This window comes from Balaenoptera ricei, chromosome 1, assembly GCF_028023285.1.
Source record: "Balaenoptera ricei isolate mBalRic1 chromosome 1, mBalRic1.hap2, whole genome shotgun sequence".
In the NCBI taxonomy this organism is placed as follows: Eukaryota; Metazoa; Chordata; class Mammalia; order Artiodactyla; family Balaenopteridae; genus Balaenoptera; species Balaenoptera ricei.
Genome location: NC_082639.1, coordinates 112,104,684 through 112,120,434, shown reverse-complemented (window position 1 = coordinate 112,120,434; position 15,751 = coordinate 112,104,684). Strand labels below are relative to the sequence as shown.

The following is a 15,751-nucleotide window of genomic DNA, read 5'->3' as shown; positions in this document are numbered from 1 at the left end:
TTGACCGGCCACGTTCGCCGGTCAGACGTCCACCACAGCGCCCCAGGCCCTCAACCCCTCAGCCCCTGGGTGCTCTCCTAATTCCCTTCCCTTGCCCCGCCCCGCTTGTCTTCGCCTCAGCCGGGCTCTGGCTGCTGGCCTCTGATTGCTCCTAGCTCACGTCACTCCCAGTCTGGCCCCGCCCTCTGGGCGCTGTCATTGGCCACTGGGGGGGGTCGGTACGCCGCGGCTGCGGGGGGAGGGGTAAACGATGGGGAGGGGGCGGGAATTCCCGACTGGAGGCCGGAACAGAGCGGATGCCTTGTAGTGAGACCCTCGAGAGGTGAGTGCGGGATCCCAGAGAGCGGGATCCGGGTCGGCCGCCCAGGCTTCTCGGGGCCTACGAGCCGGAGTCCGGGCTCTCACATTCTTCTTCAGCTTCCCGGCACGCTGGCGGCCTCAGACCCCGCCTCCCGGAGCCCGGACTTCCAGACACCGCCCTCAGTTGTTGGGTCAGCCCGTCCCGGGACCCCAGACGCCTAGGGCCCCTCTTTGGTCGTTTGCCCCGACATCCCAGCCTGTGGCCTGAAACGGTCGCTCTCTGCTCTCGGGGGGATGGCGCTGGGGAAGTGGGAGCGGGAGAGCACACCAGCTCTCCCTGTTCAGGTGGTCCACGAAGCTACCCATGACATCTCTCCCTGAACCCTCTTCTCTTCATCCATTCCCTCCTGGAAAGGAGGCTTGACCTCTCCTTTGCTTAGAGGACCCCAGCTCTCTAGTTTTCTGGGAGCTCCGCATGAAAGGGTAATGAGATATCCACACATTCCTCATGCCTCAGTTTCCCCCTTGCTAGGTCCCTGAATAAGTCACTGGAAGAAGTCACTTGAAAGGGATAAAGTCTGAGGGGTAAGAGGGATATTCCCAATACAGGAGTGGATGAGTCACACTGGGATAGGGAAGGTCACAGAGTGGCTGGGGTGAGGGAGCTGCATTCTGCTGACCAGCCTTCCCCTTTCCTTGGCCCCATATTTCCCTAGTGACCACTCCCCCACTCACCCTGTCTTCCTAGGTCTGAGAGTCACTGGAGCTACCACAGCCACCATGGGGCCCTGGGGAGAGCCAGAGCTCCTGGTGTGGCGCCCCGAGGCAGCAGCCTCGGAGCCCCCAGTGCCCGTGGGACTGGAGGTGAAGTTGGGGGCCCTGGTGCTGTTGCTGGTGCTCACTGTCATCTGCAGCCTAGTGCCCATCTGTGTGCTGCGCCGGCCCGGCGCTAACCCTGAAGCCTCAGGTAAGCCTCTCCTTTTCCCTGCTGCCATGGGTGCTTGGGGGAGGGAAGGCTCTGGGGTTAAGGAAGGTGACCTAAGAGGGGACGGCAAGAGTGACTGTTGCTTAGGTTGGGTAGTGGGGCTCATTTGCTCATTCCCTTCTATGCTCCACTCCTGCCCAGCCTCCCGCCAAAAAGCCCTGAGCCTGGTAAGCTGCTTTGCGGGTGGTGTCTTTCTGGCCACATGTCTCCTGGACCTGCTGCCTGACTACCTGGCTGCCATAGATGAGGCCCTGGCGGCCCTGCATGTGACGGTGAGCCCCGGTCATCTGCATGTGACCCTGTGTATGTGGGTGTTCAATCACATGCTTCTAGGAGAGGTGTTTGTATGGCTCTGTCCGTGTGTCACTCCACGACTGTATGGAAGGCTCTTGGCATGTGACCCCATGAGCTGTGATTTTTAGTCATAGAGCATAACTCTTTCTGTAGGTTCTCACCCCCTCAGTCCCTATGTGACCCCTACGTACCCTTTGTGACAGTGTGAGGAACCCTATTACCAGGTGTGTGACCTATCTGTAGGTTTCTCTAGTTTCAGCCTCCAGGAAGTTAATAGCCCTCCAAGAATCATCTTCACCCTTCACCCTTTCCTGAAGGGCTGGAGATAGAGGTCCCTACAGGCCTGGGACAGGTAGGAGGCAATTCCCAGGGACCCGGTGTTGCTGACCAAAAGGCTATATAACCCAAGGAAGTAGGGTGTGGGGAAGATCAAGTCCAAGGCATAGGACAGTCTTATTGGAAAAACTGAGACAGTTGGAGGAACTGAGGAAGTAACACTGAATGTAACTGTTTGTCTGTGACTGAGTGACTTGTGTCTCTGTGTGACTGTGTGCAAGCCTGATTGTCCCTGTGACAGTATGTGGCTCTGTGTGTGAACATTTGGGAAAGTCGGCCAATGTGTGGCCTACATGTGACACTTTGTGTCCATCTACCTCAGTGACTTTCAGCTGGGGGTGGTTTTGCCCACCCCTGTCATCCTTCCACCCTCACCCCCCACCTCCCCAGGAAACATTTGGTAATGTCTGGAGACATTTTTGGTTGTCCCAACTCAGGGAGGGAGGGCTTGCTACTGGCATCTATTGGGTATAGGCTAGGGATGCTGCTAAACATCCTACAGTGCACAGGACAGCCCCCTACATCAAAGAATTGTCCAATCCAAAATGTTAACAGTACTAAAGTTGAAAAACCATGATCTACATGTAACACTGGGAGTGACACCATAATCTGTACGGTTGTGTGTCATTCTGTGTCTGTGGCACCAAGTGACTATGTTTTTGTGTAACTGAGAGTGGCTCTGTGTGTGGGACCCCAGGTCTGTGTAACTGGGACTCCACTAAACTCTGCATCTGACTCTTCCTTCCCATTCTTGGCCTGTCTCCTGAAGTCCACGCTGTCCCCTTTGCCCACAGCTCCAGTTCCCCCTACAAGAGTTCATCCTGGCCATGGGCTTCTTCCTGGTCCTGGTGATGGAGCAGATCACGCTGGCTTACAAGGAACAGTCGGGGCCACCACCTCGAGAGGAGATGAGGGCTTTGCTGGGAACAGCGAATGGTGGGCTGCAGCACTGGCATGACAGACCAGAGGTCCCACAGGCAGGTGGAGCCCCGGCAGCCCCCTCAGCCCTGCGTGCCTGTGTACTGGTCTTCTCCCTGGCCCTGCATTCAGTGTTTGAGGGGCTGGCAGTGGGGCTGCAGCGAGACCGGGCTCGGGCAATGGAGTTGTGCCTGGCTTTGCTGCTCCACAAGGGTGTCCTGGCAGTCAGCTTATCCCTGCGGCTGCTGCAGAGCCACCTGCGAGCACAGGTGGTGGCTGGCTGTGGGATCCTCTTCTCATGCATGACACCCCTGGGCATTGGACTGGGTGCAGCTCTGGCAGAGTCAGCAGGGCCACTGCACCAGCTGGCCCAGTCTGTGCTGGAGGGCATGGCGGCTGGCACCTTTCTCTATATCACCTTCCTGGAAATCCTGCCCCAGGAGCTGGCCACTTCTGAGCAGAGAATCCTCAAGGTCATTCTGCTCCTAGCAGGCTTTGCCCTGCTCACTGGCCTGCTCTTTATCCAAGTCTAGGGGGCTCCAAGATACGCACGGGAGGTTGGGTATCACGTGCCCTTGACCTTCCTCCCCCTCTCCCAGTGTGTGGGGAATAGGAAGGAGTGGGGAAGGGAGGTACTGAGGACCAAAGAGTTCTCTGGGAGGTGAGGATGAAGCCTTTGGGACTATTTGGCCAGTGAGAGGGAAGTGGGCAGACAAGAGCCTGGCCCCCAGGCCCAAGGGACAAAAGATGGTCAAGTCACTAGAGACATGATCAAGGGACATTAGTATTGGGGAAGACACTGAGTGTTGGTATCAGGGATCAGACACTACACACAGGGACAAGCTGATAGTTGGGAGGCTGGAGGTGGGTACCCAGCTGCTGTGGGATAGAGGTATAGAGAGGGCATAGGCCCAGAGTCAGCAGTCCTGTTGGTTCTAGCCCATTTCAGCCCTCTGTCACTTGGAGTGGACCCCTCCAACTTTTCTTAGCTCCTACTTTCATATCTATCTTCCTCTTCCCTTCTCCCAGGGGACTAGTGCCAAATGGCATCTTCCTGCCAGTTTTGGTACCTTCTCTGGCTTCTCCAGTCCTGGTCACTCCTGTATTTTTAAAGTGCCAAATAAATCCCCTCCCTCTTTCTCAAAGCACAAGTGATGGCACTGAGCCCTGCCCAGCACCTCAGTGGAAGGGTCAGCTTGCTCTTTGTTTTGGTCCCAGATTGTGGTGTAGGACAGAAATGTTTGCTGAGGTGGGGTGGGGGGCAGGTTGGCAGAGCTACCGTCCCCCACTACTGCTGCACCCTAGGAATACTGAAAATGGACATGGTGCCCCGTGCCTAGATGATAAACACTGAGATGCCAAAACTTTTTTTATACCAGAGGATCCCAAGGGGGAAGGGGAAGCCTCGCCCCCAGGGTTATTTTTTGGGGCGGGAGGGCTGTGCATAGGGCCATATTCTCTAGAATCTATTTTACTAACTGACCTGTTTTGGGACATGTTACCCAAATAAAACAAGTTTCTACACATCTGTACGGTATCTGATTCATTTGTCTTGGGAAAGGGGTGGGCACATGGCAAGTCTGAGAGGGCCTGAGTCCCAGATGTTTAGGGCTGTTTGAATATCCCTGATCTCACTGTTTTCATTCAGGTCCCTCTAGTTCCCTTCCCTGGAGATGACCAAATTTTTCCTCTTGTCTCTTCCTGCTTCCTTCCCTGTCTCCACCCCTTCCCTTTCCTCCCTTTTCCTTTCCTCTCTTTAATCCCTCGCCCCTTCGCGTTTGTAGGCTCGGGACCAATGCAGAACTACTTTTCCCAGATTGCCCCGCGCAGGGAGGAGCCGAGTGGGAGGAGCAAAGTCCCCAGTTCCCGGAGTCAACAGGGCAGCTGGGAAATGGTGTCCGTTTCCTCACCCGTATTGCGTGACTGGGGCTGCGAAGGAGTCACGTAAACAAACTATAATTCCCGGCGGGCCCCGCGCGCAGCAGGTCAGGGCTAGGCTGGGGCCGGGTTCGCGGTGCTCGCTGAGGCGGCGGCGGCGGCGGCGGCTACGGCTGGAAGAGCCGGGCCGGGGCCCGCGGCGGAGGCCGTGGCTTGTATTGGGAGGGTGGCGGGGAGGGACGGGGGAGGAAGATGGCGACGTCGGGGGCGAACGGGCCCGGCTCGGCCACGGCCTCAGCTTCCAATCCGCGCAAGTTTAGTGAGAAGATCGCGCTGCAGAAGCAGCGTCAGGCCGAGGAGACGGCGGCCTTCGAGGAGGTGATGATGGACATCGGCTCCACCCGGGTGAGGGGCCGCGCCGGCAAGCGGGAGCAGAGCAGAGCACTTCTGGAGTGGGGAGCCGAGAGGCGGGGCGGGGGCGGGAGCCGCAGCGAAAGAGGCGGAACGCGGCGGGGGTAGCGGGCGCCGCCGTCTGGGAGGCACGGGTGGAGGGCCGGGGGGCAGGAAGACGGGTTTTGCGGGAGGAGGTCGAAACTCCAGAGAGGCTGGAGGGTTTGGGAACGAATGGGAACTGAGAAAGTGAGGCAGCAGTGGACAGAGAGAGGAGATGGTCCCCGAAGCCCGGCGGAGGTAGGAGGTGGGTGGTCCTTGTGCATCTCTGATTGAGTTCTCTCAGGGCCTCTGCTGAAGCATCTTCTATGTTGGGTTATGGGGTTGGGGGATGGCCTGCTTGCCCTAGTCTGGCTCCTCTCAGTTGGTGATCTCCTCTTTTCTGGTCCCTCTGCCCTGTTGTGCTACTCTCGGCAGTTAGTATCTCCGGGAAAGGGCCCCTTGAGTGGTTTGAACGGCAGCGCTGGGTATAGTGGGGCAGGAAGTCCCCTCCTGCGTCCCGTCCCTTTGCTTCCTTTTTCAAATACTTCTTGTGGTTTCCTGACGTGAATGAAGGTGAGGTCCATTGCTCACAGACTGGTGGTATTTTACCCTGGCCGCCTTGGAGGAGAGATAGGGCTTTGGATCTCGAAAGGGGGTAACCAGTTGGCTGTAGGTTATGTGGAACCTGATGGTTAGCTGAACTTTCTAGAGAGACGACTGTTTTGTGGGTCAGTTATGGGGTGCCTTGGAGGGTCTTCTGTGTGTAGGGAATATTCATTCCTGGGAAGTTCCAGAAAGAAGGAATCCTGGCGGCGTTGCTTCTGAAGCCCCCTGATCTTGGTTTCTTGCTTCCCAGGGCTGGATGTCAGAGAGAGAGAGGGGTGGGAGTTTGCCTAGCTGGTATGCAGTCCTAATTTAGGGACACATTATTCTCAAAACAGCAGGTGAGGATATTGCAGTGATCCCTTATGGCAGGGAGCTAGAAGGAATTTAAGGGGTGATGGATGGCCAAACATAAATACCACATTTCAAAGTTCTTTCTGCTCGTCTGACTGCCTTTGATTGAACCTGCCTATGACTGTAACTCCGGTTGTATTTTTGTGTGTGTCTCCCTTGACTCTGTTAGTCTTTTTTGTGTTTTTTACTCTTTTGAGTCTCTAGAGACCATGTGTCCTAGTTTTTGGGAGTCAGAACAGAGAAAGGTGGGGAAGCAAATTGTGTGTGTGTGTGTGTGTGTGTGTGTGTGTGTGTGCATAACCCCCTCTAACCGCCGTGAGGATCATGATCTAACTGTGGACTGTCCGCCCTTTAGGAGCTTTTGATCAAAGTGGGGGCAGAGCCAGGAAGGTGGGCCAGAGGCTGACCTCCATCTGACAGCGGAGGAGTGGTGGGATCTTAGGGCTTATAGGTACAAACAAAAGCTCAAAACTGGGCCTTCTTTCTTTGTGGTGCCTTGGTCTGTCAGAAGGTCCCCTCCACTCACCTTGCCCCTGTTGGTTAACTTTTCTTCTGCACATAAAAAAATCTAGTGGGCATACATGTCCAGGTCCTGGGGACCCAAGAGTCTAAAGCTAGGGATCAGAGACCTGGAGCTCAGCCTGTTATCTGGCCAGCTGGGAGGTCTCATTTGAGGCAGATGTGGCTGTTGGGGCCTATACTCCTGGAAGCTGGGGTTATCATGTATATTAGTAGCAGTCTTGAAGTGGCCCAAAGGTCAGCATAGTGCCCTCTAAACTCACTGGACTGACCTCTTGGAACAGAAAGTCAATTCTGTTGTTGGCCTATGCACAAACAGTGTGACCCCTGGAAGCTCTTAGAATCTTAACCACTCATCAGCTGCCCTGGGTCTCCTTATTTGGCTGGGGTGGCAGTAGCTGAGTCTTAGAAGTAGGTGCTCACCTCTCACAGAGGGACATGAGACCTTTAGGCAGACTAAAACCATGCCAGGCTGAGGGTTGTGGTGTCTTACTCCAGTGCCAGACGTATCTCCCCAAAGTGAGGATGAGGCCAAGGAGACGGCTCTGGCCCAGGCTGGAGTGGGCTACTGCTTTTCTCACCCCCATTCTCCAGGCTCCCCTACCAATTCAGGGGCTTTAGGACTAGGTAGAAGAATGCTTCTTTGTTTTGGCACTGTTTTTCCAGTTAGAAGAGCCATCATTCCTTAGTTGTTCTAGTTTGGGAGGTACTGGCTCTGTGTAGCCTTCCTGAGGCTGGGCAAATGGCAGAGCCCAGAAGCTTGTGCCTGCCCTCCAGAGTGGGGAGGAAAGAGGCTGGCAGTTATGGCTCTATGGCATCCACCTGTGGCCCTTCCCTTGTCTTCCAATTAGTCCTGGACGCATCTGGAAGGGAAAGCAGAGGTGCCTAATAGGCACCCTTCCCCAGGAGTTAACCCATGTGACTAGCCTAGGGGCTCCTGGCAACCCCTCAGGGACTCTGTTTAGACTGATGCCGACTAGGACAGGCCCTGAGCAGAGTATCAGGCTCCACCTGGCAGGGTGATGCCAGGCATTAGTGATAGCATTGATGGGGGCAGCCTGAGGAAGAGCTAGGGCAGATTGTTTGCACCAGGTCTCAGTGGACCTTCTCCCCAGTACTGGCTTTTCTTCTGGCAGATCTCTTAAAAGCAGCAGCAATAGTAGCATGTCCTGGAGACAGGGATGGCAAGGGTGGCCACAGGAACAGTGCTCAGGACCCTCCCTGACATTCCCATTTGTCCTACATGTCTCAGTTACAGGCCCAAAAACTGCGACTGGCATACACAAGGAGCTCCCATTATGGTGGCTCTCTGCCCAACGTGAACCAGATTGGCTGTGGCCTGGCTGAGTTCCAGGTGAGTGGACACCAGTTGGGGGAGCGCAGGCTCTCATTGCAGCTCCCTCTGTTGACTTGCCTGTCTCTTTTGGCAGAGCCCCCTCCACTCCCCTTTGGATTCATCCCGGAGCACTCGGCACCACGGGCTGGTGGAACGGGTGCAGCGAGATCCCCGAAGAATGGTGTCCCCACTTCGCCGCTACCCCCGCCACATATCCTTCACTGAGGGGCTGCGGAGTCTGGAGGGCAGTGGGGTGGGGTTCCTCAGGAGCTCATGGTAGGAAAAGGGACCTGAAGTGTTGTCCAGTGCCATCCTGCGGGAGCTCTCCTTTACCCAGGTTCCCTGAAAAGTGACATTTGGCGCGTGTTTCAGCACTGGCTCCTGTGACAGGGAGCTGCCCCTCCTGAGACTGTGTCCTCCAACTCTGGCTGGCACTGACCATCCTCACTTCAGCTTGCTCTTGGCTGCTAGAGGCAGGGCTCCCTGATATGTCTCATGCTACAGGGATTTTGCTTCCCTCCTGCTCACATTTCTGTTCTTAGCTTTCAGTCTCAGAGACCTCCACAGACCTGTCTGCCCCAAGCCCTGCCTAGATATTCGCCTCTATTTTCCAGCTTCTCTAGGCCTGATTCCCTTTTTCTCTTCCATTCTTTGCCCCTATTGTTGCCCCTCATAGAGGAGGAGAAAGGTGTTTGTTTCTTGAAACAACTCACCTGCTGCCTTCCGTTATTTTTCTCTCATCTGGTCTCTCTCGCATCCACCCCCTCCTCACTTTTTCCCTTAACTGGTGCTCTTCACGTTGACAGCTCTCCCTATAGTCCTGCCTACTTATCTCCTCCCCCGGAGTCCAGCTGGCGGAGGTCAGTGTCCAGGGCGGGCAGGATCTCCTGCCCACTCTCTGACTTGTCTCTGGCGGGAGCTGGGGTTGGGTCTGGGCCCGCTGGGCCAGGCTTTCAGCAGTACCTCCTCCCATAACGGCAGGGCTGGGAGGGGTGGGGGCAGGTGGAGTGGGTGGGTCAGAGTCCAGTCGGGGCCATGTTGACACGTGTGGCCAAGCCTCCCAGTCCAGCCAGAGCAGGACTAATGGCAGCTGGGGTGTGTGGTGGGGGAGGGGAGAATGGTAGGGTGGCAGGTGAAAACGGCTGCCTCCTGTCAAGAGTGGGTGCCAGGTGCAGTGTTCTGGCATTCAGGTTTCTGAACTCTTCCCCTGTCCATCTCATCCCTAAGACTCATACCCAGCACAGTTGCTGGGCTCCAAGATTCCTATTCAGCTTGTCCTGGCAGAGAGGAGTTATTTCCAGATCTCCTAGGTTGTTTGGGGAGAGGGTTCACGGATCACAGATATCAGCAGAACCAGAAAGAAAGAGGCATGATGATCCTGGGTGCCCAGCCCTCTTGGCTGCCCCACACTTTCCAACCCCCATGCCTGCCCTCTGGTCCATTGCTAGCCTTCCTCCTCATCACTTTGTTTTTCCATCCCAGGACAATGCCCTGGGGCAATTTCCCTGCAGAGAAGGGGCAGTTGTTTCGACTACCATCTGCACTTAACAGGTGATGGCCCTTGCCTTCTTTAGGCCACATCTCTTCTTATCTGTAGTTTCTGGGGCCCTGCTCCCTCACCCCACCGTGTCCCAGCCCAGCTAGTGTTTACCCCTACTGACCAGGGCATGAGGACCAGGAAGACTGTCACAGGTGCCAGCTCATCTCTTTTCCCCTCACAGGACAAGCTCTGACTCTGCCCTTCACACAAGTGTGATGAACCCCAGCCCTCAGGACACTTATCCAGGCCCTGCACCCCCCAGCGTCCTGCCCAGCCGCCGTGGAGGTAAGTGGCCATGTCCCAGGGGAGGGAGTAGCCGTGGAGCTTTTGTTTGAAGCAGATAGGCAAGTGGGCACTGCAGCCAGCTCCACCGTATCCTTTGCAGGTTTTCTGGATGGCGAAATGGACTCCAAAGGTATGTGTTCCTCACCACATTTGGTATGTGTTCCTCACCACATTTGGTACGTGCGGGTACTGAATGCCAGAGAATCTCTGGGCTGGTGTTGGGAGCTTTGTTCAGGGCCAGGGAGTGGGAGCCCTTCCACCTGCGTCTGCTTCCTGTCCTGCCTCCTTCTTCAACCCTCTCATCACCAGTCTTTCTCTTTCAAGTCCCTGCTATTGAGGAGAACTTGCCAGATGACAAGCATTTGCTGAAACCATGGGATGCTAAGAAGGTAGGCGTGGCCCACTGCCCCTCTTCTTTCCATGGGGTGGGTCTTCAGGGTCCTCCACTGAGCTCTGTCCTCATTTGCCACCTTCTTCCTTCTGTCCTCAGCTGTCCTCATCCTCCTCCCGACCTCGGTCCTGTGAAGTCCCTGGAATTAAGTACGTATCTCTCTGAGGTCGGCTGAGCGGGTGGAGGAGGGAAGCAAAGGGAAATGTGGAAGGCTGATCTCTGCTCTTCCCTGACCACTGCCCCCTACCCCCATTTACATCTTTTCCTCTCCTTCCCCAGCATCTTTCCATCTCCTGACCAGCCTGCCACTGTGCCTGTCCTCCCACCTGCCATGAACACGGGAGGCTCCCTACCTGACCTCACCAACCTGCACTTTCCCCCACCGCTGCCCACCCCCCTGGACCCAGAGGAGACAGTCTACCCCAGCCTGAGTGGGGGCAACAGTACCTCCAATTTGACCCACACCATGACCCACCTGGGCATCAGCGGGGGCCTGGGCCTGGGCCCAGGCTATGATGCACCAGGTGAGTGGCTGTCTTGGCTGTGTGTCCCTGGGGTGCTGCCTAGCTGGAGGGACAAAGGGGTGGGAGGCTGGAGCACCTTGGGATTCTCCTGTGACTGCCCACACCAGCCCTTCACCTGTGTACCCCAGGATTCCCTCACAGCAGTTTTCTGCCAGTGAGAACTGGTAGGTGTGGCTTTTCCCAGAAAGAAGATGGAGAGCAACCCCCAAGCGGGCAATGCCATCCTGACTGTCAGGGACAGAGTAGGGAGGACATTGTGTTGCCACTTCCATAGTCTGGACACTGCTACCCGTTCTGGGCAGAAAGAGGCCCAGTTCCCATCAGTAATGTTGGCATCTCTGGTTTTTTGTCTGTGCCTACAGGACTTCATTCACCTCTCAGCCACCCATCCTTGCAGTCTTCCCTAAGCAATCCCAACCTCCAGGCTTCCCTGAGCAGTCCTCAGCCCCAGCTCCAGGGCTCCCACAGTCACCCCTCACTGCCTGCCTCCTCCTTGGCCCGCCATGCACTGCCCACCACCTCCCTGGGTCACCCCTCACTCAGCGCCCCGGCCCTCTCCTCCTCCTCTTCCTCCTCTTCTGCTTCATCTCCGGTGCTGGGTGCCCCCCCTTACCCAGCTTCTACCCCTGGGGCTTCCCCCCGCCACCGCCGTGTGCCCCTCAGTCCCCTGAGTTTGCCCGTGGGCCCAGCCGACGCCAGAAGGTCCCAACAGCAACTGCCCAAACAGTTTTCGCCAACAATGTCACCCACCTTGTCTTCCATCACTCAGGTATGCGTGGCTCCCTTCCCTACATGTCTGTCTCCTTTCCCTTCCTTCTCCTGCCAAGTTCTCTCCCCCCCACCCTGCTTTCCTCAAATACCTCTTCTTCTTAACTCCTGTATTCCTGGTGTCATCCATCCCCTTGCATTCCTCTGTCCTCTGCCTGCCCCACTCTTATCCACCTTGTTTCCTCTTGGCTTAAGAATGCAAAACCTGGGGTTAAGTTTTCTGATGTCAAATCCTGGCCCCACCTCTTACTAGCAGTCTCCTTGGACAGTTATTTAACTTCTTTGAGTCTCAGCATCCTCATCTATAAAACCAGGACAGCAATGTAAGGATCAAAGGAAATCACATACGGAAAGTACGCAGCACCATGCTTAGCCCAGGTGCACGCTCGACAAGTGATAGCTTGTCCTTTCCCTTTTCTCTCTTTTTTGTTCCTATCCTTCTTTCCTTGTCTGTCTTTTTTCTCCTGCCTCCATCCTGTCCCATCCCCTCTGCCATCTCCTCTCCTTCTTTGATAGATTTCATAGAGTCAGAGACTGTCAGAGGATGGAGCCCAGTCCCTTCATCTTACAGATGAGGAGGCTGGGGCCCAGACGGAAAGTGACTTTTCCAAGTTTACACAGCATGTTAGGGAAGAGTTGGGACTATTACTAAAAATTTTTGTTTAGGGTTTTTTCCTCAATGTTAACATTCTTAGCTCTTCCCTCCCTCCCCATACTTCTCCCTTTTTTTGTTCTGTCTGCTCCCCTTCTTTCACCCTAATGCTCTTCTTCCCCTCTCCTCTGCCCTACTTTCCCTTTCTTTCTCTGTTGTTCTTCCCTGGAATGTGTGTTCTATGTTCCATCTTTATGCAGGTCCCCTTTTCTGTAGGAAAGACTAAGGTCAGGCCAGCAAGGGCTCTGCTCTCTGGGAACTTGGAGTAAGCCTAACATCCCTCCTTCCCTCCTTTTTCCCTCCTTCCTCTCACAGTCCCTCTGGCCTCTTCAAGGCTTTAGAACAGCCATTCTCAAGGTCACTGTTGTGTGATCAGTCACTTGTGAGGTGTGTCACAAGTAGTTGATTACTAGCAGTAGTTAAAGTACCAAGGTTTAGGAATAGTTAACTCCTGGAGTGGATTCAAAATTATCCTTGTGTTAACCGCTCTCAGTCACTTTCATCCTGAGATGCATTTTTGACAGTAGTTGTACCCCAGCGGTGCCCAATGGAACGGTTTTGGGTTTGTGTTGACAATGGTCGCAGCTTAAAAGGGTGGGAAGCGCTGACAAAGAGCTCCTCTCAGGGGGCACATTGAGGGGTAAGCTTCCCCCTTTCTCCTCGCTTTTCTTCAGGGCGTCGCCCTGGACACCAGTAAGCTGCCCAGTGACCAGCGGCTGCCTCCATACCCGTACAGCCCCCCAAGTTTGGTTCTGCCCACCCAGCCACCCACCCCAAAGCCTCTGCAGCAGCCGGGGCTGCCCTCTCAGGCCTGCTCAGTGCAGCCCTCCGGTGGGCAGCCCCCAGGCAGGCAGCTGCACTATGGGACACTGTACCCACCCAGCCCCAGTGGGCATGGGCAACAGTCTTACCACCGGCCGATGAGTGACTTCAGCCTGGGGAACGTGAGTACCCGGGTCCCTAGCTCAGAAGCAGGGGAGGGGCTGGGAGTGGGCCAAAAGAGCCTGAGTGGTATCGAGGGGGGCATTTTGAACTGGGAGATCTAAGTGGGGGAGAGCCTTCTTACCTGCCCCCAGGTAACACAGTACCGCCAGCTTGGGGCTCCTCTCTTCCTGCATTTGACCCCGACTCCTGCCCCTCTCCCCCAGTTACCTCCGCGCAGCTTGCTCTTTGATGACTACTGCTTTGACCCGTTGTCTTCCTGGCACGCGCATGCTCTGTCCCAGTAGGTACGGTGCCCACACCTACTTTGGGCCCCGTGCTCACTTCTCTCGCTGTGCTTGTGGCCATCTCCCGCTGTCTCTGCTTTTGTTCCCATGGTGGAGGTGGGAAGCGGGGTGGGGTAGGGGGAGGTGTATGAAGATTACTGGGCAAAGAGGATGTGTTAGCAGAGCTAGGCAAAGGCAGGCAGGACCACCCTGTTCTGAAGCCCGCTTTCTCAAGGCCTGTCTGTGTGCCCATAGCTGGAGCAGTTCAGCATGGAGAACCCATCAACCAGCCTGGCGCTGGATCCTCCTGGCTTTTCTGAAGGGCCTGGATTTTTAGGGGGTGAGGGGCCAGTGAGTGGTCCCCAGGACCCCCATGCCCTCAACCACCAGAACTTAACCCACTGTTCCCGCCATGGCTCAGGGCCTAACATCATCCTCACAGGTAAGAGGTGTGGGTGGTGATGGGGGATGGAAGGAGGGCGTGGTACATTTGGTGGCGCAGCAGGAGACTGAGGGGGTCTTGGAAGAGTTCGCAAGGCATGGGGTTCTCACTCATCTCTTCTGCCCACACAGGAGACCCTTCGCCCGGTTTCTCTAAGGAGATTTCAGCGGCCTTGGCTGGAGTGCCTGGTTTTGAGGTGTCAGCAGCTGGGCTGGAGCTGGGGCTGGGGCTGGAGGAGGAGCTGCGCATGGAGCCGCTGGGCCTGGAGGGGCTCAACATGCTGAGCGACCCCTGTGCCCTGCTGCCTGACCCTGCTGTGGAGGACTCGTTCCGCAGTGACCGGTTGCAGTGAGGGCACCTCATCGACATCCCTCTTCTCGGCCCTGTCCCCCATCACTGTCCCTTTCCTCCCTTCCCCCTGGCCAGTAGAGACTTTACTCTCTGCTCCCAGATCCTCTTTCTGACATGAACGGAGGATCCCAAGAATGAGAAAAGGCAAGGGGTTTGTCCAGGTGGCCCCTGAATTCTGCACAAGGGATGGGGCTTGGGGGAGCTCAAGGGAGGGCCTAAAGCACTTGTAACTTTGAACCGTCTGTCTGGAGGTCAGAGCCTGTTGGAAAGCAGGGGGTAGAGGGGAGCCCTGGAGGCAGGGCTTGTCCGGATGCCTGGGGTGGGCAGTGCCAGCCCCTCCTAACCACTCTTCCCCTTGCAATGGAGGAGAGAGCCAGAGTGGATATTATTTTTTATTAAATATATTATGTTAATAAAAAAATCATATCAAACCCTTGGTGTCGTTGGCTACTGTTTGGGATGCAGGTCGGGATCGAGGGAGTTCTTGGGGCACGGGCCCTCTCATCTGTATGCTTTTTGCGTTTTTTCAACACCATATGGTATTGTGGAGGGGCCCCCGAAGCCTCAGAATTTGTACTCAGCATTGGACATAGGGGTGCAGGCTGGGCATAGGCCCCTGGGGCAGCACATGCGCCCTCTCATCTGTCCAGGGCCTTGCTGCAGCATCAGGGGACAGGGGCTCTGACTGGCCAGACAAGTTACTGCTTTCTCAACCCTGAGGCCTGGCAGTGAGTCAGGAGATGAAGAGGTGACTGCTGGCTGCGCTCTCAGCTCTGGATTTTTCTGGTAGAATGATCCCAGTTTTCCTGGGGGTAGCTGGCCTCAGTGCTAAGGCTCCCAAGGAGAGAGGATTTAAAAACTACTGACGCCAGGTAGGTCTCAGGTTGGCTCCCTCTTCTTTATGGCCCTTTAAGCCCAGAGGACCTGGAAGTTAGCTGTGGTACCTGGCCAGCCTCTGACCCCGTGCTCCTAGGTCTCATTCCTGCTCCCTCACAATGCATGAATTCACTTCACCCTCCCCACTCTTCTCCACTCATTCATTCAGATGCTTGAGTGCTAACCTGTTCTGAAGAGGTTTCCTCTTTCTGGCTTGGGTTGCTAGCCCTCTGACCATCTGAGCTTCTGCCCTCTATTCTCTCCCCCATGCAGCACCGAAGAGTAGTGCCCCTTCTCCATTACCCCCACCTCTTCTGCTCTCCCACACCCTACAGTCCTGGCCTCTCCTCTTCCTCTTTCCAAAACTGTTGTCATTTTCAGAAAAGAGAACTGAGAGCTTCTGGCTTAGGCTGGAAGGGAATGCAGTGTGCCCTAAACCTGGAAGTAGGGGCAGCCACCTGGGTCTCCGCAAACTAGGCTTTCAGGGCCTTCACGCAGGCAGGAAAGCCACATCTGAGTAGGACCGAGGGTGGGACGGGAGAGCGCCTCAGACTTCAGGGGTCAGTGTCCTGCGGCAATGGTTGGTCGGTGGGAAGCCGCCTGGGTGCAAGGGGCCCTCCCAGCCGCCAGGGGTCGCGCTGCAGGCGGTCGGGCGCTGGGCAGGCGCTGCCAGGGTCACGGCCGCCGGCCCGGGAGGTTGGGGGTGGGGGGGACCCGCGGCGCCCGCGGTCCGGGAGGGGGGAGGGGGGAGGGGGGGTG

General features: G+C 56.1%; 2 protein-coding genes across 4 annotated transcripts; both read left to right on the top strand.

Annotated features, from left to right (window-relative positions):
• The first annotated feature begins 259 nt into the window (after positions 1-259).
• On the top strand, positions 260-4,359 carry SLC39A1 (solute carrier family 39 member 1). The gene is made up of 4 exons (XM_059932280.1): positions 260-322; positions 1,049-1,267; positions 1,427-1,557; positions 2,710-4,359. Exons 2-4 carry the CDS (start codon positions 1,081-1,083, stop codon positions 3,364-3,366), a joined length of 975 nt encoding a protein of 324 aa, XP_059788263.1. The 5' UTR covers positions 260-322; positions 1,049-1,080; the 3' UTR covers positions 3,367-4,359.
• A 318-nt stretch (positions 4,360-4,677) lies between these two features.
• Positions 4,678-14,547, top strand: CRTC2 (CREB regulated transcription coactivator 2). 3 transcript variants are annotated; one of them, XM_059932236.1, is made up of 14 exons: positions 4,679-5,116; positions 7,872-7,973; positions 8,050-8,166; positions 8,754-8,815; positions 9,438-9,506; positions 9,677-9,780; positions 9,881-9,910; positions 10,105-10,169; positions 10,271-10,320; positions 10,451-10,695; positions 11,058-11,464; positions 12,790-13,059; positions 13,579-13,765; positions 13,897-14,547. In XM_059932236.1, the coding sequence occupies exons 1-14, from the start codon at positions 4,964-4,966 to the stop codon at positions 14,115-14,117; spliced, it is 2,082 nt and encodes a 693-aa protein (XP_059788219.1). In that variant the 5' UTR covers positions 4,679-4,963; the 3' UTR covers positions 14,118-14,547. The 3 variants fall into 3 exon arrangements, with proteins under 3 accessions (XP_059788228.1, XP_059788219.1, XP_059788237.1); XM_059932254.1 differs by lacking the exon at positions 4,679-5,116 and adding an exon at positions 5,272-5,401; XM_059932245.1 differs by lacking the exon at positions 9,438-9,506 and having other exon boundaries at positions 4,678-5,116.
• The last annotated feature ends 1,204 nt before the right edge of the window (positions 14,548-15,751 follow it).